Source organism: Phyllostomus hastatus, unplaced genomic scaffold, assembly GCF_019186645.2.
Source record: "Phyllostomus hastatus isolate PE091 unplaced genomic scaffold, TTU_PhHast_1.1 phas_scaffold_182, whole genome shotgun sequence".
NCBI classification, from domain to species: domain Eukaryota; kingdom Metazoa; phylum Chordata; class Mammalia; order Chiroptera; family Phyllostomidae; genus Phyllostomus; species Phyllostomus hastatus.
The window spans coordinates 3820940-3847407 of record NW_025334013.1 but is presented as its reverse complement, the minus strand read 5'-3'; the positions used below and the strand labels follow the sequence as shown (position 1 = coordinate 3847407).

The 26468-nt window shown below is 67.4% G+C and overlaps 1 protein-coding gene across 11 annotated transcripts in view; it reads right to left on the bottom strand.

The window, feature by feature from the left end:
• The window catches only part of CAMTA1 (calmodulin binding transcription activator 1), a 731766-nt gene that overhangs the window by 73704 nt on the left and 631594 nt on the right, over nt 1-26468 (bottom strand). For all 11 annotated transcript variants that reach the window (XM_045858544.1, XM_045858545.1, XM_045858546.1 and 8 more), the window contains 3 exons: nt 13869-14009; nt 10297-12155; nt 5179-5305 (listed from right to left, as the gene is read on the bottom strand). In XM_045858544.1, the coding sequence (XP_045714500.1) occupies nt 5179-5305; nt 10297-12155; nt 13869-14009 (2127 nt within the window). The remainder of the gene's footprint in view (nt 1-5178; nt 5306-10296; nt 12156-13868; nt 14010-26468) is intronic.

The following is a 26468-nucleotide window of genomic DNA, read 5'->3' as shown; positions in this document are numbered from 1 at the left end:
GGCCCTGGCAGAGAGCCGCTTCCTTCTGGGGCGGAGGCTGCTGCTGCGGCGGCAGGCTCCCATTGAAGTCTCGGGGGCTGAGGCCGCGGCGATGGCCCGGAGGCCCGTGCTGGGCGTGCAGGGGGGCCGCCCTGTCTGCCAGGCCTTGTCCCCTGGTCGGCACCGGGGCCGCGTGCTCTCTGTGCTGCTTTTCTGGAACACCAGATACCAGTGCCCGGGGCCTCCCGGGACAGATTTCCAGGGAGGCCCCGCAGGCGGATCGGGTTACTGTTTAGACTCTGGCTTTTCCGAAGCTCAGGGACTGGAGGAAGCCCAAGTCAGCTGCTCCCCAGGGCAGAGCAAAGCCCCACGTCCCCCTGAGGACGCCTCACGTACACCTCACTTCCGTGGGGACACCAGCTCGTGGGCCTGTGGCCTGGGTCCGTCCCCGGTGCGCACATTACGCCACCATCCCTGGAGCAGGTCTCCAGGAAGTCACTGCGCAAGGACAACCAGTGGGTTTTTTCCTCCTGTGCTTTCCGCCCTGGCGTGGCCCCTCGGCCCCAGGCCACGTGCTGGGTTATCCGGCTCCACGGTGGGCGCGGGCCCCGTGGGAGCTCTCGCGAAGCCTCTCTGCGCAGGGATCTCCAGCCACGTCCAGGACCTCCGGAGCCCTGACAGCCTCTCCAGGCGGACTTCCAAGCTTGCGGTTACCTGCCTGCCCCGGACAGGAGCCTGGTTTGCCAGCAGGAAGGAAGCGTGGTCAGCACACGCCGTCCGAGCCCGCTCAGCTCTGCTCCTCGACGTAGCAAGCTGGCTGCCCCTCGGCCGGCCCCGGGGAGGCTCCAGGCTCCCCTGTACCAGACGTCCCGGCCGGAGGGTCCTCCTCGGCGGCTGCTCTTCTCCCCCCCCTCCTCCTGGCGCTGGCGCAACCTGCAGCGCTGCTGGGATGGGGGCGGATTCCAAGGCGTGCCTTTCTTCCCCAGAGAGGCGGAGGGGGAGGACCTCCCGTGGGCCCCTAGGTGCCAGCCCAGCAGCCTGGCTCACACAGGCCCACCCCGCGGGATGCTGCCTGTCCCCCCCGCCCCCGACTCGGACCATCATCAGCGAGTCCCAGGTACATCGGCTTCCCTCCGTCGGCACCACCACCACATGGGTCCAGGCGGCCCCTCGTTTCTGGCTCAGGCCCCCGTGTTGGCCTCTGCTGAGCACAACTTCCGCACCCCTGAGGCCGTTCCCTGCTGGGGGCCGCAGCCCCACGCTCCCACGTCAAGCCCGTGGGAGGGCACTGCGCACAGGAGCCGGAGCCCGGCCCCGCAAGTCAGGAGAGGTGCCCCTCTGCCGCCTCCTACAGCGTCCTGCTTCCGCTCCTGCCCCTGTGATCCGCTCTCCCGCACGCCCAGACTGCTTCCACAGACGGGATTTACACCAGGGGCATCCAGCCCCCTGGTGTCTCCGCACCCCACGGGAAGAAGAGTTGCCTTGGGCCACACGTTAAAGACACTGCGACACGTAATCGCAAGAAAACCTCATGATGGTTTAAGTTTATGATTTTGTGTTGGACCGCACGGACAGCCATCCCGGGCCGCGTGGGGCCGTGGGCCGGACACGCCGGATTCACATCCAGCCACTCCCCACTCAGGACGAATGGCTTCCCGTGGCAAGTGAGACCAAACCCGGTTCTTCTCTGTGACGCAGAAGGAGGGACGCTCCTTGGTCCTTCCTGTCTTCTCCGCCTCTGTGTTCCTCCCACTTGCTAAGAAGCCTTTTCCTGCCCCGGGGCCTTTGCACGTGCTTCGCCTGCCGCCTGGGCGCCTCCCCCGCCCTTCCCACACTGGCTCCGCCCCACCATTCCGGTGTCAGCCTGGGTCCCCCTCAGTGGTCTCCCCGAAGACTGCCCGCCTCCCAAGTTCCTTTACCACGTCACCCTGTTTTTAGTGTCCGGACGGCGTTTTCTCCAGCCATCTCGGCCACTTCTGTTTCCTCGTGTGTTGCCTGCTGCAGGAGGATGTAAGTTCCGGGAGAGCGGGGGCTGGGTCCGCCCTGATCTCTTTACGCCCGGGGCCCGTGTCCGTGCCTGGCGCACTGTGGCCGCTCCATGGCCGATGAATGAACCGCTGCAAAGCACCCCTCATGTTGAAGTTCACCTTGTGCCTTCTGGTGACTGGCTGGGCATCCAGGGTGGGGCTGTCCAGGAGCCCCAAAGCGAAGTCTTCTTGTCGGTGGCTCCCCTCCCCTCTTCGGAGCCCGGCCACCTTTCCTGAGCCCCGCGTCCTCCTTGCCCGCCGCCGCTTCCCCCTTCGCTCAGGACCAGGCTCGCCCGTTTCCCTCCTGGCCTTGGAGCGCTACTGGAGTCTCGGAGGAGACGGTGCCCACGGCCGTGTGTCTTCCTCGGCTCCGGAGACCAGTGTCATCTGTCAGGGCTGGACGTTCCTCCCCCGCTGGGCTTGGGCGGGTGTGCCAGGCTGGTGGGCAGCGGTCATCATGCTCCCCGTGTCCCTCCCCCACCCCCTGCAGGCGCCCCTCCCCCACTCCCTGCAGGTGCCCCTCCCCCACCCCTGCAGGCGCCCCTCCCCCACCTCTGCAGGCGCCCTCCCCCACTCCCTGCAGGTGCCCCTCCCCCACCCCCTGCAGGTGCCCCTCCTCCCAGGCCACTCCCAGCCCCTCAGCTGGCCCACTGCGTGTGCGCAGAGGCCTCTGAACCCTTCTTCTCAGGGAGGCTGGCTGGGGGCTTCCAGTGTCCTCTGGCGTCCCCAGGCCCCTGGGGGACCCGGGGCGACCCCTCAGGCAGCCAGCACCGCCCGCTACGGTCAGGGTTAGGGGTAACCCCGGGCCTCATGCTTTGCTTCCTTCCGGGCACCAAGCCGGTACCTGGCGAACTCTCTGATGAATGAAGAAATGAATGAATGAATGAATGAGTGAGTGCACCCAGGGCCGCCCCACAGAGGGTCCCATTCCCCTTGGGGCTCAAAGCGAGAAGTCCCAGGGGGACCCCGTGTCTGCGGCGAGCCGTGGGGCAGAACAGGGCTCAGCGGCGGGGCCCAGGTCTCTGTCTGCCTTTGAGGTGGTGCCTTCTCGCCCCTTGGTGTCTGCTGGTCCGAGCTGCAGTCTGTTTGAAGAGCCCGCAGGGCGGTGGCCAGGGCAGTCCCCCCTCCCCCCCGGGGGCAGCTCGGGGTGGGGGGGACTCAGACACACAGACTCGAGCAGCCCGGCCCCCTCCCACCCGCCCCCCCGGGCGAACCGGAGCGAGGGCCTCGCTGTGGAGCGCCCGCGGGGACTGAGCCAGTGCGCCGGGCGCTCTGGGGCCTGCCCCTCATCATCCTGCACTCTCGGCCGCCTGGCAGGGTTTTCGAGATGTGGACACTGAGGCCCAGAGGTGTCCACCGCTGAGCCTGTCACACGGACGGCAGCGGGCAGACCCGGGCCGCGCTGACCTGTGCGGCTGGCCCGGCCCCAGGGTTGGCTGGGTCCTGGCCTGGGACGTCGTCCAGAGGGCGCGCAGAGGCCAGTTGTCTCTCTCTTTTTTTTTTTTTTCTGGAGGGTCAGATAGCTCAGGACGGGCAAGGTCTGGGTGCTCGGCCAGGCCGGGCCCAGGTATAGGAAGTGGCGTCTATTTATAGGCCAGGCGAGTCCCGGCCGGCAGCAGGTGATAAGTGGACAGTTTAGCAACTCGCTGCCCTCTCCCCCTCCCCCTCCCCCGCCGGCAGGGCCAGGGGGGCCCCTGTTAGCCGCACCCAGCCCCCAGCGCAATGGGCGGACCCAGCCCGCTGGCATGCGGCATGCGGGAGGGCTGCGCTCCAGGCCGGGCAGGGCTGCCAGGGGCCGTGAGGGCTGAGCGGCCCCCGCGGAGCCCCCTGCCAGGCGGCTGGTGGGGGCAGGGCCAGCAGGGACGCTGGCCGAGGCTCCCCCGGGGTGTTTGCGGTGAAAGAAGTGCTGGGTTCAAGTGGAGGCTGAGCGCGTGAGCCCAGCTAGGGCAGCACTCGGCGGGGGGGGGGGAAGATGGGGAGGTGGGGAGAGAGGAGGAAGCACCTTCCCCGCGAGCGAGCTCCGGAGCCCAAGCTGGGGGGGTGGTGAAGGCCCGGGAGGCAGGCGGCTGGGGCAGCCCGAGGCTCAGGCTGGAGCACCCGGGGGTGAGGGCGGGGGAACTGGCCCCTGGCACTGGCTGCCCCAGGGACCCCCACCCGCGCTCTTCCCTGCCCGCAGCTCTCCACAGAGACGGTTCTCTTTCTCCCGTGCAGGTCTCCTGGCTCCGGGGGCCGTGGGGCGGTGGCCTCTGCCCTGGCCACCCCACCTCCCGGCCCGAATCTCCGGTCATGGCCTGGGCACGCCGGACAGGCCACCTCCGGGGCCAGTGGGGGGTGGGAGGGGCCGGCCGAGGGGAGCCCCCAGCACGGCCCGGGGGAAGGAAAGCATGAGCTCCAGCAAGCGACTGCTGCCCGAACGCCGCTCTCCTCTGGCGTGCCGGGCCCCGTTCTGAGCCCCAGGGATATGTGGACTCCGCCCGCACGGAGCTGACGAGCCCCTGGGGAGGTGGTAGCGGCAGAGGTCAAGGGCGAGTGGTTCGGACAGGGACACCCACCAAGCAGATGGAGAAGCCCTGAGAGAGAGCCCCTGAGCCCGGCCGCAAAGTCTCTGTCCGCGCCTTCTGGGCGCGGGGCGGGCGGCTCATCACACCTCAGCGGAGTCCGTGCGACTGTTCCCAGTTTGACGCCCCCCTCCCCTGCCGCCCACCAGGCCTTCCCCATCCCTCTCTGACCTGCCCTGGGCCCCAGCGGGCCTGGCCCTGCGGACCCCACCCATGGGCTCTCTCGTTCTCACGGCTCTTGCTTGGCCCGGGCCGTGGGCGCACGGGCAGGGGCGAGGTCTGCCCTGTGGCCCCGGGGGGCCTCGGACGCCGGCGCAGCGCCTGCTGGGCCCCTCCACCAGCTCCAGCAACCCATCCGGGTCAGGGGAGGCTGGAGCTCCCTGGGGTGGCCGTCCTGGGGGTGCTGGCTCGCGACCTTACCACGCGGAGTCCCGCCGACTGCGCCCGTGCCCCGTCTGACACGGGTCCATGGGCCAGAACGGATGGTGTGACAGTGGCCGATTCGGGACGCACTTCCTCACAGCCGAGGAGAGTGAGGCCCGGAGTGATGACACCCTCGCCTCTGGGGGGCCCCCCAGACCCCCCCAGGTCCCGGGGGAGGGGCGGCACCTCACCTGGGCAGTAGCAGCGCAGCACGCCGGGCTGAATCAGGGACGCAGGCACTGAGATCTGGTCGAACAGGCAGCTGTAGTTGTTGCTGGCTTCCTGCCACGGGCCCGTGATGAGAACCTTCACTCCTCCCTGGAGGGGACAGACAGCCGCGACGTGTGTCAGTCACCCGGGGGGGGGGGGAGGGGCAGGGGACACGGGCCGCTGAGGGTGAGCCCTGACTGTTTCTGACCGCAGCGGGAAGAGGGGGACCCAGGCCTCCTCGCCTGGCCCCTTGGGGGTCCCAGTGCTCCATGCCTTCCTCGCCGGCATCCAGCACAGGGACTGGCAGCTCTGACCTCTGACCCTCTCCTGCTCAGCCGTCAGCTCTGCACACAGGGTGCACATGGTTTCTGCCCCCGGAGCACCCCTGGAAGGAGGTGGAGCAGAGGCTGCCGGTGGGCAGGTGGAGGGAGCATCTGAGTGTCGTGGGCAAGACTGGGGTCCTGGCGGGGCAGCGGGAAGAGACCCAGGATCCCCGGGGCATGGCGGGGCGAGCCAAGGAGGAGGCAGGGAAGGGGGGATGGGCGAAGGCGATCAGAAAGACAGCAGAGCTAGGAAAAGGGGGGTGCCTTGGGCCGAGAGGGGCTGAGAGCTGGGGGCTGGGTGGGTCTGAGCCCCTCTGTCTGTTCGCTGAGCCGCACTGAGGGGGGCCCCCGCCTGGCTGGGGCTGCAGCTGTTCCCTCGGGGTGGGGGTGGGGGGGGCTGGGCTGGAAGAGGGGCATGGGGGCGGGGGCCTTGGATGAAAGGCCCGCCCCCAGGGGCCCAGAGGCGCCCGCCCGGGGAGCAGGAGAGCGCAGAGCAGGCGGGCGCTCCCTGCCCTCCTGCGGGAACCTGCCGGGCCAGGCCTGGTCAGCCCTGCTCACTACGGTGCCGTCCCCGCTGTGTGACTCACAGCACCTTCTTGTGCTGTGTCGTGTCCTGTGTGGACAGGGAGGGTGGGCGCTCCACCAGGACTCAGACTGTCACCAGAGGAGGAGTCTGGCCGGGTGGGGGAGGAGGGACAGAGGGCAGGGATGCTGGCCTCCCTGGCTCTCCTTGGGTGGGCCTACCACCAGCTCCATCCCCCCTTCCCCGTGAGGGGACCGAGAGCTGCCCAGGGCAGGGCCGAAAGGGCCGCCCAGTGTCTGGGCCGGGAAGACCCAGAGGCACGCCTACGGGGTCCAGGGGGTGGAGGGGGCGCGGACTGTGGGGCCCCGGTCCCCCTTCCCCCACCTCTCCAGCCTGCAAAGGCCAGAGCCCAGCTCTCCCACCGCTGCCCCCAGGCAGTGACACCCACTCTTCCACTGGGCCACTGTTCTGGGGTGACCTGTCCTCAGTGCCGGCCCACCCCTGCGCCAGACCCCAAGCCTCAGCTCGGGGCTTGTTCCTGAGGCCCCCACAATGCTCCTGGAACCAAGACTGGGACCTGGCCCGGGGCTGGCCTTGGGCATCGGAGGCAGGAGGGGGTGCTGCGAGGGATGGGACGGAGGAGGCTCCCAGAGCCCGTGCCAGTGGCGGGGGAAGGCTCCGTGCTCCGCTCTGGAAGGGGCGGCCTGGGCCGGAAGGCACTCCTCCCGTGCCCCTCCGTGGGGCTTCCTCTGGGCAGGGCTGGCTCTGGGGACGTGGTTGTTCAGCTGGAGAACCGAGGTGTGGAGGGCAGCGGAGGGAGCACCAGACCAGGGGCCAGAAGCAGGAGGCCTGTCCCTGCCCCTCAACGGCCACGTGTTCTCAGGCCAGTGGCCCGGGCTCTGTGGGTGGCATGGACCTCCAGGGGACCCTCTGGCCTTGCATTCCTTGACTCCGATCCGTCAGAGCGGCGGGGCAGAGGGCGGGTGCCGGGCCCGCGACCCAGGCAGAACCTGACTTCGGGATGTCTGGGGGTGGCCAGAGGCCCGCTCAGGGCACCACCCTCCCCGGTTCCTGGGAAGTGGGAGAGCAGTGGCTTGAGAAGGCCACGGACAGCTACCACGCCAGAAAAAAAAGGAAAGTAACGCCAGCCGCCAGCCGCTGGCACGAAGCCAGGGCTGCTGGGGGAACAGAGGAGCAGAAATTACTGGGGACAGCGGGCCCTTCTCCATGGAAACCGCCACAGGATGGGCTCCGCATCCGCCAGTTCTGGGGGATGTTTCCATGGCAACGCTGGCCTTGCTGCCCTGGACTGGCGTGACGCAGGCACCTGAAGGCCTGCCGCTGTAGCCTCCTCTGCGGGGTGCTGCGGGAGTGGCAGGGGAGGGAGATGACGCAGGACGCTTGGGGGGGAGGAGGGGAGGGGAGGGAGCAGCCAGTGCCATCTGAGGTCACCGCGTCCCGGGACTCCGGAGACAAAGGACCCAGATTTCCCAGGCACCTAGGGCCCAGGGGTACTTGGGCACCTGTGCGTGCTGGTGACCAGCTGCTGCTGGGGGTGCAGAGCTGGGCGGAACACAGAGGCGGAAGCTGCCTGTGGGGGTGGGGGCTCCTCTGGGAAGAGATGGCAAGACGGCCCCAGCCTCGGCATTCCCGAAAAGTGGGTGCCTGGCACCATCGGACTGCAGTGTGGGGTGGGGACGCTGGGCGACGGCTCAGGGTGCCCCTGTGTTTACAGACGAGCCAGAGTCCCAGGCCTGTGTGTCTCCGCACAGAGCCCCCCGTGTGCTGGGCAGAGCCTGGCTAGAATGGCTCCGCAGCAAGCAGGCCTCTGGCCCGCGGAGGAGGGGGCAAGATGGGGGAGGGGAGGGTCAGGAGAGCAGGTGCTGTTTAGATGGGGAGAGTGGGGTGGGGGTGGGGGGATGGGAGGTGGGTAGGGCCCCTGGGACCTCTGCAGAGAGAGGTCTCACCATTCGGCCCTGTCGGCCCCAAAAAGCCCAGCTGGGTGGCATCTGCGCATTTTCCAAATCAAACTGAATTCGAGCTGCTTTTGTTCGGGGCAGCCGGAATCACGGAGCGGCTGCGCGGGGACTGGCATCCCTTTCCTGTTCCCATGGCGCCCTCTCGTGGCCAGCGGCTGAACTGACTCTCTCCAGGCGGGATTAGGGATGTGGGGGCCGGTACTCTCCAGGGAGCCTGCAAGTGGCCTGAGCACACCATCTCCCAGGTCCTGGGACTCAGAGGGCCCCGAGGACCACCCCCCCAGCTGTTTACAGAGGAGTAAATGGACCGGAGCGCCAGGTCACCGCGTCACTAAGACGGCCCTCCGACTTCTGGCCTGGTCCTCCTGCCTTACCCTCCGAACTACTCTCCCAAGCCCCCAGAGGAGGGGCGGGCACGCTGCTGGGTTGAGCGAACCTTCCACCCCGGGGCGACGTGGGGGCTGCTAGGGGAGTGACCCTGAGACCAGTGGCGCCGAGGGAGCCACACCGAGTCACCTCAGGGGGAAACCAGCTGGAAGCTTCCGGAGCCTTGGAGGGCAGTGGGGGGGCAGATGGGGGCGGACAGAAGAGACGGTGCCGCTGGAGCCCCTCACTCAGCCCTCGGGCACCCCAGGGAGGCAGGGAGCTCGGGGTCAGTCTTGGGACCCAGACCCCTCCCCGCACAGGGCGGCTGCCTCTGGACACCGGAGGGCGCTATAAACGCCCTGTCCACACAGGTGCGCCCCTGGCTGGGCCGGCGTGGTGTCTCCCAGCCGGGGGTGCTGGTGCGTGTGTCTCTGCTCCACCATAGAGGCAGGGGCGGGGTGGGTGTGCGCCTCCTGGTCCAGACTGTGACACTGAGGCCCACAGTCTGGGTGACCTCTCCAAGGCCAAACATGGCCAACCCATGGGCACCCTCTTCCCGTGGCCACGTGGGAGGCCACGGACAGGAGCACGGGGCGCTGCGGGCTGCCATGGCCAGGGAGTGATGACCAACACTCCCTGATCACGCGCTGTGGGCCCAAGGCTTTGCCGAGACTCCTGGCAGCGCCCCTGGGGCAGGGACTGTTACCGCCCCACGTCCTGGGCGAGGAAACTGAGCCACAGAGGGGCGAAGTCATGGAGAGCCGGAATCCACGCCCAGGAGGGCCCCGGGGACGTGCCCCGTGCCCCGTGCCCCTCACCAGAGCCCAGGGGGCGCTCCGGAGCAGGGACTGGCTCTGAGAGGCGCCCCACCACTCAGGGCGCCCCACCACCCAGTCCCGAGCTGGGCGTCATCTCAGGTCCCCGGCCAGCGCCTGGGTCTGGAAGGAGCCGGGCTTTGTCTGGGCAGCACCCCGCCACTGCCGGCACCTGACGCCCTCCGGCTGGGTCCGCATGGGTGCCTCAGCTAAGTGAGCCCATGAGGTTCAGGGTCATCCCTCCCTCCCTTGTCCGGGGCAGCACCCCCTGCCCTGACCTCTAGGGATCGTGGCAGTAGCACCAAGGGCGCCCTGAGCAGCCACCAAATGGGGACACAGAATCGGTCTGGGCCCCGGGCACCAGGCAGGCGGGCTGGGAGGAACCGAGCAGGAAAAGCTCAGGCCACGCCTCCTTCCTGTGCCGCTCTAGTCGGAGAAAGAGCGCAGGTGCCTTCCTTAAACAGGGCGCCGCTGTGGCCAGGCCGGTCTCGCTGGAGTCCTGGGCTCCGGGGCGGTACTTCCCCGAGTCAGACCTGAGACAGCGCGTGGGGGCTGGGGTGTGGGGGCCCGGTGGGAGGTGCTGGGTCATAACATGCTTTTGATTCTGTACAGGTCAGAGTTACCCCAAAAAGTCCTACAGGTGACGATGATTCGGAAGCCGTACCCTCCCTCTTGCTGCGCTGGGAGTTTGTCTGCGTTTCCTTTTGGGTTAGGGAAGCGGATCGAGAGCAATGGCTTTGGGGGGTCCACGGCGGTGACTTCTGAATGTTTTTCCCGCAGACCCAGTATCCCGCTCCCCGCCCGCTGCCCCCAAAGCAAAGCAAAACATAGGTGGCATCTTAAGACATGAGCCAGGGGACAGCGGACGGCTCTGGCTGGAGCCGGCAGGCCACTAGCCCTCCAAGGAGACCGGTCCCTGCAGCTGCTGTCTGTGACCGAGAACCGTCGCTGAGGCCGGCGGGGGCATTTCAAGGGGCCTGGGACAGACGGAGGGGCCAGTGTGGCCTGTGTGGCACATGCAAATGGGGACCCTCGGCTTCATGCTGGAGGGTGAGGTGAGGCAGGTGGGGGGGGGGGTGATGCAGCCGCTTACCTCCGGGTAAGACCACTCTGGGGAGTAGTCGGTCACCATGAACACCCGTCCACTCTGCTGCAGCAGCCCCAGCGCGCCGGGGGCCGAGGAGGCGGAGACCACCTCGGCGACGTGCATGTAGGCCATGGTGCCGGCGCCTCCCTCGGCGGCGCTGCTGAGTTGCAGGGCCCCCTGCTGGGGGCTGCAGCAGGGGATGCACATCTCCGCCTGCGCGAAGGGGGCGGCGCGGGCCCCGTCCTCCGACTGCGAGAGCGCCGCGCCGTCCCCCGACACCAGCTGGTGCCCGTAGATGGTGCCGCTGCCGCCCTCCACGGAGATGAAGTCGTTGATCAGGTCGGAGAACTGGTTGCTGAAGGAGAGGTCGAAGTGGTCCAGGCTGAGCTCCATGTTGGAGGGGTTGCCGAGGCCCGGCTGGGCCACGGGGTACAGTCCCTGCACCACGTTTCCGGGGAGGATGGGGACGCCGCCCGTGCTGCGGATCACCCCGGGGGTCTCGGGCTGCAGGTAGTGCTCGGAGCTGCAGGCCTGCAGCTCCCCGGACTTGATCAGGCCCTCGCCCCCCTCGGCCACCTGCGAGGTCTCCATGGTGACCTCCCCCTCCGCCGCCATGGCCTGGAAGTTGGCCTGGAACTGCATGAGGTGCAGGGAGGAGGTGGACTCTATCCGCGTCTCCACGTGGCCGCTGCAGGAGCTGGTCTGGGACGAGGCCTCCGTTTTCACCGTGGGCATCACGAAGCTGCCCCCGGAGTCGCTCAGGCTGCTGTGGGCGCTCTGCTCGACGGGGAGGGGCTTGCTGGCGTCCTGCAGGAAGAAGCTCGGGGAGGGGGTCTGGTGGACGTGCGGGCTGTGGCCCGCCTGGCTGAAGCTGGACGCGTAGTCCTTGTTGGAGTCGATCGCGCTGAAGTCCATCTGCTCCAGGGTGGTGCTGGGGCTCAGGCCGCCGCCCGAGGGCAGCAGGCTGGAGCCCGCGCTCAGGGTGAGGGAGCTGGAGGCCGCGGCCGCCGCGGCGGAGGAGGAGTACGCGTCTTTGGCCATCTGCTGCTCGAAGGAGGTGTCCTCGGTCTTGATCTCCTTGGCGAGGACGGCGGTGAAGCCGAAGCCCCTGTCCGCGGGCGGCGAGTGCCGGACGTTGGTGCCCACCATCTCGGCCTTCAGGCCTCCGCCCCCGTAGGTCTGGCCCTGCTTTGGGTTGTTGAGGAAACAGTCGGGGTCAAAGTTCATGGTGGTTTCTGGAATCTTCCGGCCACCGTCCAGGGTGGTGGAGAGGACCAGCTCTTCGGAGACGTTGCCGGGCAGCATGGACAGGCTCTCCGAGCTGCCCGCGGCGGGGAAGGCGAACTTGTGGCCGTCGGAGCTCATGGCCAGGACGAGGCCCTGAGAGGCGTCGGGCGAGAGGAGGTGGTGGTTGGGGCCGGCGGTGGGGGACATGGTGTACACAGACTCGCTGGTGACCTCGGACATGAACACCGTGGCGCTCTGGGACAAGCTCCCCATCACCGAGGCCACCGCCATGCCGGACACGCCGGTGACCACGGGGCTGTCCACCATGTCGGGGTCGCTGTTGAGCCCGCTGCTGATGGACACGGGGGAGCTCTGGGTGGTGTCGGGGACGTCCACCTGGTTGGTGGACGAGACCTCGGCGCTGCTCTGGTGCAGCAGCGCCGGCTTGGCCACCTTGCCGTTCCTCTTCTCGCGGCCGGCGCCCTTGCCGTGGCCGTGCTCGTGCTTGCCCTCCGACACGTCGTTGTGCTGCACCTCCGCGTGGCCGCCGCCGCCGCCCCCGGCCCGCGGCTCCGCCTTCGGCGAGATGATGCGGTGCTTGGCGCTGTTGCACTTGTGGTGCGCGCTGCTGCCCGCTCCTGCGGAGACCGGGGGCACCACGCACGCACGCACGCACACACACACACACGCACGCACACGAGCGGAGGGTCAGAGCCGGGCCGTGGCGGGACCCTGTCTCTGAGCGGCTGGGACCCGCGAAGCTGCACCTGGGGGACTGGGCCGGCCGCTGAGCCCCGGGGGGGATGGCGAGTGGCCGTCACTCGGGGTCTGGGGCCCGCTGACCCCGAGCCTTGGGGCTGTCACTCTCCCCCTGTCACTATCCTCCAGACCAGACGCCTTTATCCTTGACTCGCTTTTCAAATAGTGACAGTAGTGTCCTAGTATGTGGCAAGCAGGAAAGGAGAGGGTGCAGAGAATGTCACCCTCCAGAGAAATCACTGGGCGGGCTCTCGCTGGCTGGGGTGGTGGCCTGGCCCCTCTCCGCCCCCTGAAAGCTTCCACCCCTGCTGGGGCCAAGAGAGCAGCACTGCAGGGCGCCTCTCGCCTCTCGGGTGGGGACCCTCCCGGGACAGGGAGCCGGGGGTGGAGCAGGGCGTGGAGAGCCAGGCGCTCTCCCTGGGTTAGCCCTCAGGCCCCAGGACCACAGGGTGGCCCAGACTTCGCTCGGGAGGCCGAGAGGTATCGGGGGCCACCGTCTCTGTTCAGCTACCCGGACCTGCCCTCGGCTCTCTGCGGGACAGAAATCTTTCTAAAACACAGCGAGGGCAGAACCTTAAGCCCCCAGTTCGCGGTCAGGGAAGGAAAAAGGCTCCCCCGCGAGGAGTGTTTCCAAGCTCCACAGGTCAGCGCGCCCCCCGCCACGCTGCCCTGACGGCTTCTCTCCCTTCCTCTCCCGCTCCGTCCTGGCTTTCTTCCCATTTGGTGAGGGCCACTTGGCTTTTTTTTTTTTTTTTTAAATTTTTAAAGATTTTATTTATTTATTTATTTTTAGAGAGGGACGGGAGGGAGAAAGAGAGAGAGAAACATCAATGTGTGGTTGCTGGGGGTCATGGCCTGCATCCCAGGCATGTGCCCTGACTAGGAATCGAACCTGCAATGCTTTGGTTTGCAGCCTGCGCTCAGTCCACTGAGCTATGCCAGCCAGGGCTTAGGGCCACTTTGCTTTATTGATCAAAGGGTGAATCCTCCCCTGATGCCACGACAGCCTCGCCACTGGGATTCCTCAGTGCGTGAAGGTGTCTCAGGGAGGTGAGGTGCCCCCTCTAATGGGAACGCCGAATAAGGCAGCCCGGGGGGCAGGGAACGCCCATTTGAGAGAGCGAACGCCACTGTCATAGAGAGGGAGGTGCGGACGGAGAGGGCAGACGTTTCACGTCAAAGTACGGATGGGGTTTGGCCCGAGTGGTCCCCAAGACTCAGGACCGAGCTTCCCCAAAAGCCTGGCTGGGCCAGTGTCCAGGGCCCTGGGCTTCCTGCTGGTGCAGCCCAAGGGCCGTGGAGGCCCAGAGGGCACTGTGGTGGGTGGACAGGGGCCTGGAGCTCCACCCCCGGATGTACCCCCACTCCCCCTGACTCTGCTGCCCCCGCTTCTGGGGATCTGCTCTTTCCTGGCCAAAGCTGGGGCGGGACGAGAGTCAGGCTGTCCTGGGTGCCACGCTGTTGCCTGGTTCCTCGCCGACCCCTCCGCTCCCTGGAAGTCCTGACGACCCCTGAGTGGGAGAGCCGTACCCGCTGGCTGGCAGAGCACCCTCGGCCCCACCACGCCCCCGCCCGCCAGGGACCCCGCTCACCCAGGCTGCCGGTGCACAGGCAGTTGTGGGTCCGGGGCGGCGGCTTGGTCTGGTGGCTGTCGAGGATCTGCTGTACCAGCTGCTCCACCGAGAAGCCGGAGCTGCTGTTGCCATTGCTGCAGGTCCACTTGATGCCGTGGACTGGTGGGGACAGAGGCAGGGCGGTCAGAGGCCACGGGGGCGGGGAGGGGGGGCGGGGGGCGTGGGCCCCGGCACAGACCGCGGCAGCCCGTCTCTGCTGGGAGCCTGGCTCTAGGGACAGGGGAGGAGGGAGGAGGGAGCGCCAGGCTGCCCCACCGGAACCCCTGGGGAGCTCCGGGCTCTTCCTCAGTGGACTCTGCCTCCTCCCCTCCTTCCCCCACCATGCAGCCCCAGGTTGGGGGTGGGGGCCTGACTGGATATTAACTTTGGTTTCCCCTAAGCCCCAGTGCACCGGGGTGGCTCTTGGGGGGGGCTGGCGTGGAAGAGAAAGGGACCTCCCGGAGCTGCGTGTCATGGAGACCTGGAGAGGAGGTGGGGGCCGTGGCCCCCCAAGGGGGCGTGTTAGCTCCCTGCTCTCGCTGGGCCTCTCAGCCTCAGGGGGCTGCAGGGACGGGACAGAGGGCCCACGTGGCCTGGGCAGTGCTGGCCCACTAGGGACTGGCCGCCTGGATGGCTGCCCTTGGGGTTCGGCTCAACCCTCCTGGCCCTGGACCTTTGCTGCCCCTGGTATTGCAGCGGGGTCCCCCGGTAGCTGGGGGCCGTCTCCCCACCTGCCTGGGAGGATGCGGCTGGGACCCTAAAATAAACCAACTCGCTTCGAGGAGTGTGGGGACTGAGTTCCATGCCCACTCTCCCCACTCCTTCTCGGCTGGGGCAGACCCGGCCGAGCCCTGGGGGGCGTGTCGGGTACAGCGACTCCAGGAGGGACCTGCAGGCTCCAGGAGGGACCCAGGCGGCCGGGAGGGGGGAGGGTGGGCACAGGTGTCTGGGAGGAGGGGCGGGGCACAGCATCTTGCCAGGGAGGCCAGGGGCTTCACCGACGCAAAAGCAATCCCCCTCTCCCTTGGCTGAGCTCCTCTCACAGGGCTCCGGCGCGAGGAGCTGTCCTAAGTCACCCGGCCGTGTCTGGGAGGGACTCCGGCACACAGTGGCACAAGGAGACGGTCTCCATGGCAGGTAGGAGCTGGGTCACATTCACACCTGCACCGAAGTCTAGATTTTGGCCTTCACTTGCTGTGTACATTTGAGCAAGTTGCTATGCCCCCTGAGCCTCGGTTTCCTGATCTCTGTAATGGGAACACAATGGTGCCCGCCTGACATGGTGGTGGCTAAGAGGCAACCTGACCCATCTCCCTGGCACTCTGTCTGTACCCAGCAAAGAGCTGCCGGGCTCACAGCCGTTCACGGTGATGGTGGCGACGACGGTGACACGACACTCGAGCTGCGGGCCTTGCCACGGGAAAGGGGGTCCTTGCTGGGACATCCACAGACGCCACGGGAAAGGGGGTCCTTGCTGGGACATCCACAGACGCCACGGGAAAGGGGGTCCTTGCTGGGACATCCACAGACGCCACGGGAAAGGGGGTCCTTGCTGGGACATCCACAGACGGCTCGGCCTTGGAGCGCGGGGCGGGGGCGGAGCTCCGTGGCGCCCACCTCATGCCTCTGTTCCTCGTCAGCGCCTTCACGGAGGACTCCGGTGGTTGCATGGAGGAAACCCCACGTGGGAGGGTTGTGAACTCTCGGGGGGCCCCTCGGGGGCGCTGCTGCCCTCCTGTGCGCACCTGCCCTAGGTGTTTGCTCACGGGCCTCGCCCTCCGCTCCTGCCGCAGGCCCCTGGGCCGCTGCCCCCAGCGCTGCCGCCAGCTCCCGGGCCCGTGGTCCTGGTCCCCGAGGGTCTTGGATGCTGGCGTGTCATCCAGGAAACGGGGTCAGTGCTGGTGGCTTCTGGTCCGAGCTGGCTGAGCTGTCCGGATGCATTCTGGGTCTGAAGTCACGCGTGCCTGTTCGGGGCACCAGCGGTGGGCACACGCAGGGGTGGTGGTGGGTCTGCAGCCCACCTTTGCTCAGGGGCGCAGCCTCCGCCTCGGGGTCACTCGGGGAATTCGCCGCCAGCCCCAGGGGGGCCCGGGTTCCTGCTGGCCCAGGCCACCTTGTCCTTGGCAGCCAGAGGTGAAGGCCCCGGCCAGGGGTTTTGCAAACCCAACCACGGCTATGCAGCCCGTGTCTCCAGTGAGCCTGCGCCCGGCAAGCCAGCATGTAAGACAGCTGGCAGCAGAGGGGCCTGGCTGAGGCAGGAGTGAGGGCCGGGGCCCCCCGCCCGCCTGTCCCCATGTCCTGGGCCCCTTGGCAGAGGACCTTTTCTAGGGTCCTCAGTTTACGGAGGGAAAACAGAAGCTGGGTGGGGGGACAGAGCGCAGGACTCAGGGACCCTCCTTCCTTTCACTCCTGCCCAGGCGGATGGCCGGCCCCAGCGTCCGGCCCAGCCCGGAGAGTCTGATGTCCTTGGTCTGGGGCGACGCCCGGGTTTTCACAGAATCCCTGGGGTGACACTAGCTCACAGGGCCACATAGGTTTGGGGTGCCCGTGTCTATGACGCACGATCTGCACGTTGCAGTGTGCCCACGATCCAGAGTCAAATCGCCTTCCGTCCCCACAGGTGAGGACCCTCTGCCTCCCACCTGCCTCCAGGCCCTTCCCTCCGGCAACCACCAGGTTGCCGTCCGTGTCCACGGGTGTCAGCGTTACACCCCACACGTGAGTGAGGTCACACGGCTCTCCGCCGCTTCTGGCCAACTGATTCCACTCGGCACGATAGTCCCAGGTCCCCCCACTCGTCGTGAGTAGCAGCGTGTCGTCACTCCTGACGGCCGAGCCGCGCCCGCTCCGCAGAGCGCACACGCACCGCGTCGTCCTCGTCCGCTCCTCTGCCGAGGGCCACGTGGGTGGGCCCACGTCGTGGCCACCGTGAGCGGCGCCGCAGCGAACACAGGGGTGCACACATCTTTGCGAACGCGCGTTTCCCAGCGTTTCGGGGGCTCGGCTGTCCGGAAAGGCTCTCCGGGGGCTGCCCGCCCGCAGTCAGGGTGGTGCACGGGCAGCCGGGTCCCGAGCCTGCACTCTGCGGGGCTGCGGGGCTGCGGGCGGGGCCGCCTCCCGGCGGGGCCCATCACCAGGGCGTCTACGGGGGCGACTGGGGCTCGTGGCAGAACCGGACCGCATGTTCTCAGGAAAACCCCCACCAAGTCTGACCTTGGCCATCGTCTGTCTGACCTTGGCTGTCTGGAGAGAGACGAGTCCCACCGCTGGTTTCGGCTGCATGGCCACACCTCACCCAAAGGTCTTGGCGGCAGGGGGGCTTGCTAATCCCCGAGTGGGAGGCACCTCTGTCACCCCTGCCCAGGGCCCCCCCCCCGCCCCGTCATCCCTGACACTGGGCTCAGACCAGGCTTCTCCCCCACTCCCGGGCGGCCCCCGGCGGGGGGGTGCGGCGACCGAATTCTCTCTGCTCTTCCTCTCCGCCTTCTGTTGTGAAGGTTACGAGATGAAAACCCGGTGGAGGGTGACAGATTGCCAGCAGAGGATTTCTGGATGCTTCATGCAAATCACCTCCCGTCCCGCGACACCCAGCGCGCAGCTCTGCCTCCCGCCCTCTCCGGTGGCAAGGGGCCCCCTCCTCGGAGGTGGCGAGTTGTTAGTGCTGAATATCAAATACGATCAAGACGGCTTTTAAGATGTCATGCTCTGCTTCCTACCAAGTAATGAATCAGCGGGAAAGGAGATTTCCGTGGGGAAAAGAGCGCTTTGCGAAAGGAAGGTTAATACGTGCACCCCGGCCGTCCCCTCCCTAGCCCTCCCCCGCCTTCCTAAAAGCAGCAGAGGGGGCACTGCATTAGAAGTACACCCGATTGGAGGTGAGGTCATGACCTGGGGTTGGGGCACGGAGGCACGGGAGTGCCCAGAAAATAAGCTCCCGCTGGCTCCGGGGCACGCGGGTTCTCTGCTCAGTGGATCCCGGCGAAGGGCGCCAGCCAGGCCCCTCATGTCCAAGCCATGGCCAGCCACCTCGCCCAGGGACGCCTGGCGTGCTCCGGCCGGCCTGGCAGGGTGTCTGGGCTGCTCAGACGGGGGTGGGGACCCACCCGTGTGCCGGGAAGGCTGGGACGGGAAAGGTGCCGGGGAGGGCGTGCGTGGGTCCGGCTGGCTCCTCCGTGGGCTTGCACAGGAGAGGGCTTGACCAGTGCCAGCCGCTGGAAGTGGGGTGCTGCGGGGTGCTCCCTCGGCTTCCCCTGCAGTCCCACCGCCGCTGCCGCCCCAGGGCACCTGCGCCTGGGGCCCCACCCGGGCTGCGGTCAGGCCTGCGGGTGCCCTGCGGGGGGACTGGTGCCCGGAGGCGCGGCTGGGTGGCTGTCGCAGGGACCCACCAGCCCACGCCAGCGCTGACCTGGCCCTACCCAACACTTACCCTAATTACCACCCACGGCTACACGGCGGCGCCCCCACTCATACGAATAATCAGAGGGAAATCAACGGCGACAGCATGCGGCCCTGCTTGGGAGAGCATCTTCTGATGAACAATTTGCCAGAGAGACGACCGACTGCTGAGAGGGAGTAATTGAGATCTGGGGGAGGGGCGGGTGTGTGTGTGTGTGTGTGGCATGACCCCATGTGGGGCTGGCGGCCGGCCAAGGGCCTCCTGGGCACAGCTGCTCCGCCCCCGCCCCGGGGGAGAGGCGGGAAGCCTCTGCTAGGCAGACGTGGCCTGAGCCCAGGTCCAGCTCCATGGTCGCCCCCGCGTGGACAGAACTGTGCCCCCTGCAAAATCCTTAGGTGGAAGCCCCAGCCCCAAGGCGGCTGTGTTTGGAGACAGGGCCTTTCGGGAGCTTCAGGAGGTTAAATGAGGTCCCAAGGGTGGGTCCTCATCCAGCGGGACCCCTGCGTGCCCCTGTCAGGAGAGGAAGGGACGCTAGGAGTGTGCACACACGGGGGGTGGCACGGGGGGTGGCAGGGAGAGCACAGCTCTCTGGGAGCTCGGAAGAGAGGCCTTCCTGGGAACCAGTCCTGCTGACACCTTGACCTCAGACTTCCAGCCTCCAGGCTGTGAGAAAATTAATTTCTGCAAGAGAATTAATTCATTTAAGCCACCCAGTCTGTGTTATTCTGACCCCCGGGTACAGCGAGATTGCATCTCTCATCTCTCAACAATCCTTTGAAGAATTTTTGTCCCGTGTATTAATTTGAGGACCAAGACTCGGAAGTTGTGCCACTTGCCCCCGGCGGAGGGATGGGGGCGGGGCAGGGGGAGGCTGCAGAGCCAGGCTCCGTCCGCCTCCCTGGGTCTCCCGTCCTGCACCCTCTGGGGGCGCCTGGGTGGGTGAGGGGTGCCACCCCACCGGGCCGAGATGGCTTCCGCTCACGGCTGGACTCACCTTGCTCCCTGGAGAGAGAGGGAGTCTGTTTTATGGGGCTGGGGGTGGGGGGTGGGGGCTGTGTAGGAAACCCAGAAATCTGGGGCTGGGCCAGGCGCCCAGTGCCCACCCTGCTGCCTCCTGCCCTCTCAGACTACGGAGGGTGCCCGTGTCTCAGAAGTAGGCTGGGGGCGGGCAGGGAGGGGCAACAGCCCTAATGCCCCTGGCTCCTCCCTTGGGACCTTCCTCCCTGGGGCCAGGACACGGGGCAGCTGTGCAGAGAGTTTGGCCACTGAGCCATGGTGGCCACGCGGCCCAGGGCAGAGGAAACAGGCCGGGCCCCCGGGGCCGGGCCGGAGGTGGGAGGGAGGCCCGTGCCAGGAGCCAGGCTGAGTGGCTGGACCTGGGCCGCTGGGGTCCCCGGAGGCCTGGCCACGCTCATCCCGGAGACAGGGGGCATTTAGGGGGAACCCAAAGCAAGACTCCTCCCAGGGAAGGTGGGATTTGGGGGCGGGCAGCCCTTGACTCTGAGACTCTGAGATGGGGTCCTTGTCCGGATTTCCAGTCACTGGGGATGGGACGGGACCCAGTCAGAGACGGGGACCCGGGGGGAGCCTCCTCTTGGCTGCCAGCGGAAGCCACGGACGTTCATTCCCGGCGTGGCCGCCCCCCGCAGTGGGGGGACCTTACTGAGGAGCAGGGCGGACCCCCAGGCTCGTGCCGGAGCTGGCTGTGTGGGGAGACGGGGCTGCTGGGCGGACCGTGGCGGCCTTACGTGAGTACGATGTAAGGAACATCTTTGGCTCCTCCTGGCCTCAGTTTCCTCGCCTGCAAAATGGGTGCCTCTCCTTGGTTCACCTAACTACATGTCACAGTTCCCTAAGGGACTCGAACGGCACACAGACAAGTGTGAGGATTCTGACTCGGGGGTGTCCGTGGGGGACCTGAGGCAGGGCAGGGTCCAGGGCCCCGAGGAGAGACCCATTCTGCTCTGAGACATCAATCCCGCAGCGCTGGGGAAAGGAACTGGGCGAGGAGCCAGGAAGGAGAGCTCTGCAGGGCCCCCACCCCACGGGGGCCCAGGGCCCAGGGAGAGCCGGCTGCCTGCCCCCTTTGCTCCGTCGGGCAGTGACTCCTAGAAGGGTGACAGGGCATGTCAGCGGGAGCTTGGGTCGCTGCGGTAACAGCACAGGTGGTGCCTGCTGGAATCGATGTTTGTCCCTCCCTCCACAGGAAGGGGTGTCTTGGTGCCGCGTGGGCAAGTAACAAGAGCGTGTCGGTGGAGAGGATAATCCCACCCAACAGGAGCCTGCGGGTGCCCCTTCCTCCCGCCCCATCAGCCCGGGCCCATCAGCTTCCCTGCAATGTACTCAATGCTCAGGGAAGACCCACAGAAAGGGTGGCCGTTTAACTTGCTGTCCAGACAGGTCACCTTGGAGACAGACAGGGGTGCTGCGATCATGCGGCTGGACGGTGGTACAAACTGGGACACTCCCAGACAACCCCGGGCATGTGATCACCCTACTTAGGGACCACGTGATGGAGATGGGGTGGGGGGGGTGCCACGTGCCTCTCAATGCATGAATGAACCCAATTGGATTCCTCCGCGTTGTTGACATTGGAAGGCTGTCTCCATGGCAACAAGGTCAGTGGGCAATGGCAGCCGTGTTGGTTTAATTTTCACTGTATTCTTGTTGACAGGGATAAAGGCCCTGCTTCTGATTTCTTGGTTCAACTGGATAACATTTTCATTAGCTTTAACTTCTCATATCCAGACGCCCACATGCTATTCAATTTCCCGTCTCGCCCTCAACGTGTGTTCTCCCCCTGGTCCTGAGGACGTTTTCGGAAATCTCAGTTCGAGCCCGGAGGCTGACTGGGGGCAGCATGGCACACGCGCCGGGGGGCGAAGACGCTGCGACCTGCATGAGCTTGCCGTTCCTGGGTCCAGATGTTCGGGGACACGGGGCGGCAGGACCCCCCTTCCTGTCTTCCGTTCCGGTGGGGGCACAGGCTCGCTCCAGGGGTCGCCGAGGCCCGGCCCCGGTGAGGGCGGAGGCTGGGGAAGCGAACACGGCTGCTGCCCTCTTGCAGATGGGACAGACCTCAGCCCGTGGGGGGAGCCCAGGGGGAGGGGGTCCCCGGTCAGGAGCCATCACTGTTCTGACGTCAGGACACTCGGGCCCCGTGGGCACGGCGCTCCCCGCGCTTCCGCGCCCGGCTGCACGGACCGTCTCCTGGGGGCGCCGCGAGGTGGCAGGCCGGCTCGGGGCTGCGTGCCGGGCCTGCTGCCCGGACGAGACCCGGCACGTGGCACAGGGGGCTAATCCGAGGCTCTCAGACTGTCCCGATTCACCAAGTGTCGTCGTGACCAGGCCGGGAACTCTTCACACCGTCGGACGAGGGGGAACGTGCTTGAAGGTCTCCGGTTGTCTAGTGATGTCGGGGGTGCAATTCCGCCCCGAGAGGAGGAGCTTGGGCGGTTATGCCGCATCCAGGAGCCACATGGGCCCTGGAACCCTCCTCTCGTTGGGGCCAATGTGGCCCCTCCTCCCAGGCCCCGGCCAGGGCCGGAGGCGGCAGGAGCAGCCCCGCCAGGCCCCTGGCAGTGGGGACGGGGGACTGAGTGGGACTCAGATGGTGTCCATCCTGCTTCTTGTGAGACCTTGGACTCAGGTGCCTCCTCCGTGTGCCTGGAGGTGTCACCCGCAGGGAGGCAGGTGCCCCTGAACGACGTGGCCCAGAACATTTGATTTTCAAAGAGAAGCCGAAAATCTCTTTGGAGTTTTCAATGTTGGCAACGTGTTCTAAGTTTAACAAAACCACCCCCAGGGTGAGCAGGGCTGTGTCGGCTCCGGGGACAGTCGGACATAGGACGTGGGTGGGGCCGCCGTGTCCCCAGCACCAGCGCAGAGGCCCCCACGCTGGGCATTCTTCAGCAGCAGGGCCGCGAGGGCCCCGGGGCCGCCCTGAGTGGCAGGTAGCCAGGGAGCGACAGGAAATCAAAGGAGCGTTTCTCTTCTGGTTCTCCTACTTGGGGGCCAATTCCGCTAAACACGATTTAGCCAGAGGGAGAAAGGCTCATTTGCAAAACAAGCCCTGCTCCTCGCAGCCCAGCAGGAAGCAGGAGCAAGCCCCAGACTGAGCCCAGCCTGCCTCTGCTGCCCGCGGCCCACGGCCCGCTCCCTGCCCTCCCGGCCAGGCCGCAGGGAGGTGCCCGGGAGGCACTGCGGCTGGAGTGGGGACTCAAGGGGCCCGCCTGGCCTGCTCCCTGAGCCAGCAGCTCCTAACCGACGGGGCATCCGACACGGGCTCCTGGGGCCGGGCTGCCGTCCGGCTGCTGGGCCCACCACGGGGACACAGACGGGCTTCCTCTCACGGCACGCCAGGGTCTGCGTCTCATGGCGCCAAGTCGGCGAGGGTCTGGCAGGACCCCAGGGGGTGTGCCCAGCCCTCCTACCACCTGGCTTTCAACCCGAGGACACTTCAGGGCAGCGTGTCTTATCCCCGAGCTGACGGAAAGGCCCACGGTGCCCTGGAACACCCAGAGAGAAGCGCCCCGAGCTTTGCCCGGGTTCGAGGCCAGCGCTGCCCCGGCTCTGCCTCCCTTTTCGGGCTCCGAGGGCCCGCGGTAACCCGTGCAGTCAGAGCGTCTCGGGGGGGCAGCGGCCCGTCTTTTCATCAGCCTGCCCGGGGGTTTGTGACATGGAACGCCGCTCTGGGCCCTGGGCCACCGCCTCTGCCCGGGCTGGGGAGGGGGGGGCTGGGGGCTGGGGGGGGCCTCAGCTGCTCCGGCTGCCCTGAGTCCCAGGGGTGGGTGGCCTGGGCCCGCCCCAGCTCATTCCTGTCCCCTGGCCCCCAACTCCTGACCTGAGTCTCACTCCAGAGGTGCGGACACTGGAGAATGCGTCCAAGCGAACACATCGGGCCAGAGAGAAACCCTCCCACCATCTCTAACAGCTGTCTCCCCTTCCCCAGACCGACCTCCTTTCCCCGCGACCTTCACCTCCTAGCGCATGCGCCCCTGCCTGCATGCAGGGGGACGCACCTCTGGGACTCGCTTTGTCAACCGCCCCTCTGTTGCCCGCAGACTCTGGCCAAGCCTGGGGAGCACACCCTCCTTGTCCGGGGCACACGCCGGCCCCCCACCTTGCACCAGCCAGGTGAAGTCTGAGGCAGAGAGGAGAGGTGTACGTGCCTCTTCCCAGGGCGCCCCTCTGCTCCTTCCAGCCCCACCCCGGGGCCCACTGCCTCAGAACCACAGGCATCAGGTCACCGGGCTGGGGCGGGAGAGCGCCCCAAGTCTGCAGGCTCTGGAGCCAGGCTGGGGAGTCCCCCGCTCCCAGAGCCTTAGCATCTCCGACCGCTCTGCTGCCGCGGGCCACCAGGTGGCGCTGATCGACCAGGAACCGGGTTTGGTGCAGGGTCAGGAAAGGCAAGCCTTTGTTGATTTTACTTCTTGATATTTCTATAATCACCAGGATTACAATCTAAGCAAAAAAGCAAAACAAATAAACACTTCCCCTCTTACTGGATCTTTGGTCTTTGTCTGGAAAATTGTGAGAAAAGAACAGACGTGCCAACTAGACAGCCCAGGGCCGGGGCACTGAAACAGCCAGGGGCCCCGGGGCCAGCGGAGGAGGGGGGGCCGGGACCCGGGACAGGGAGGCCCTGCTGGCCCTACGTGCGGGCGGGGAGCGGCGGGGAGAGGCGGGTGCCTGCTGCCCGGCCTGCCTCCCCCCACTTCTGCCGCATCGGCCCCCTCCCTGCAACCTCCAGGTCTCTGCCTCCGGCCGCGCCGGCCTTCGCAGGCCCCCGGTGGCCCGTGGCCCAGAGGCCGGGACGTGCTCGTCCCGAGAGCCCATGGGGGGGGCGCGGCTGACGCCGGCTCCTGGAAGCCCCAGCGGCCAGGGCCAGAGGGCGGAGGGCGGCGGGGGGGGCTGAGGGGGCTGGGGGGCCGGAGAGCACACCCTAGCTCACGCTTGACACGGGCGCCACGGGCTTGCACGCGGCCTCTGCCCACCCACACTCAGCAGGGCCTCTGTCCTCACACTCAGTGTGGCCTCCGTCCTCACACTCAGTGCGGCCTCCGTGCTCACACTCAGTGTGGCCTCCGTCCTCACACTCAGTGCGGCCTCCGTGCTCACACTCAGTGTGGCCTCCGTCCGTCCTCACACTCAGCAGGGCCTCCGTGCTCACACTCAGCGCGGCTCCCAGCCGTGCTACCAACACGACCTTTCTCAATTACACTTAACACAGCCCCCCCCCGCCCCCCCCAGCACAGCCTTCACCGCCTCGCTCTCAAGCTGGCCCCCGACCCCTCCGGTTCAACGTGCGCTCCACCCTCTCGCACTCAGCTGGGCGTCCTCAGCGTGTGAGGCCTCTGCGCCCTCACACTCGGCCTGACACCTGCCTCCTCGCCTTCGCGTGACCTTCACCCTCTCACCCTCGACCTCCATCACTGCTCGTCACCTGCCCTTGAGGCCACAGACGTGACACGCTCCGTCTCCTCGGTGCCCCGCCACATGCCTGCTTTCGCGTCTGTCCCCTCCCTCACGCCGTCGCACGCGGGCCTCCCCGGGGGCGCCCACCCCTCGGCCCCCCCGCCCGTCCCCGAGTGCCGCGCCCGCACGCGTCCGGGCCAGGGCGCAGCCTGCCTCCCAGGACGCCCAGCTGACTGTTCCCATGCTCGGGTTCCCAGGTTCCTGGGTTCCCGGGTCCCTGAGGACGGAACCACCTACTTTGCCCTCCAGGTCCTTCCCCCCCCCCCCCACACCCATCTGCTGATGCGTCCTCTCCGGCTCGTCTCTCTGGGGGCGGGGCCTGGGCTTCCTCCCTCCTGGCACCGTCTCCCGGGCCAACGCAGGGCTGAGCTCAGCGCGGCTGTTCTAGAACCTTGTTCGGGCCCAGTGTTGTGGGGGCAGGAGCACCCCCCCCAAGGACTGTCCAGGGGCCTTCGGGTGCCCATCCTCGGCCCGGAGCTCGGGACGGCTCAACTGCAAGAAAGAGGGCCAGGTTTCCGCCCGTGGAGGACTCCCTGACCCCTGACCACCTGCAGCTGGCCGGCCGCAGCCCCAGCACCTGCGTGCTTTGCCATTTGACAGCCACAGGGCCACAGGGCCGGGCCACCTTCCCTGAAGGAGGACGGCGAGGCTCAGGGCGGTCGGGCGGCTCGGGCAGGGCCGCCCCACGGCAGTCACACCCCAGCCCCGCAGGGCCTCTGGCGCATCCTCCGCTCGTCCCCACTGCTGCTCGGCCCCATTCGCTCCCTCCCCGGGGGACAGGCCGGGCGCTCGCTCCAGGCCAGACGGCACCTGCCTCTCCACCCGAGCCCCCGGGCCTTTGCTCCCGGGCGCCGAGGTGAGGCGGCTGTGCGGGTGCGGGGGGTGAGGGCGTGTGTCAGCATGCGGCTGTGCACGTGCACACATGGGGAAACATGTGTGGGCGCAGACCACACGGGGAAGCGTGTGTGGGCGCAGACCCTGGGGCCGCACAGGCTCCCCAGCCCGCCCTTCTGCTCAGGCCGTGCAGGGCCGCTGCGGACACCACCTCGGAGATCTGGGGACCTCGGGGAAAGAGCTGCAGGGCCCCCAGGGAGGCCACTGTAGTGGAGCCCAGCCCAGAGGAGACTGGGGGGCCGCCTGAGGATCTCTGGGGCCATGAAAGCTGCGGGAAGACCCAGGCCTTGCCCAGCAGTGCGGGGCCATCAGGCCAGCCAGGGTGGGGACAGCGGGGGCAAGACCACCCCTAGGGGCAGGGTTGTGCACAGAGCCTAAACCTCAAGCCCCATCCCGTACTCTGGATGGCACCAGCTCACCGGCGGCTGGCTGGGAAGGGGCTGGCACGGCTGTGCCCTCCCGTGCTGCCAGGGGGTGGGGCAGGGGGAAAGCCATGGGCACCCAGAGGAGCAGGTCCACTCCGAGGGGAGGGGTCCCACCTGGCTGCCTGCTGGCTTAAACAGACCTGAGGGCGTCAGGTCCTGGCACAGCGGCCCAGAACCGCCGTGGTTCTGCGCAGCCAGAGGCAGACAAGCAAGTCCCCCGCAGGGCCGGCGGCACACAGGCCTGGAGACCATCTGACACCTGGCCCCACTCCGAGTTCGCCAGGGAGGAGGGGACCCCACCTGCCTCGCTCCTCTCCCCCGCCCTGGCAGTCTGCTGGGCCCAAAGCTGGTGCTTGCTCGGCGCAGCTGCGTTGGAACAGGCCCCAG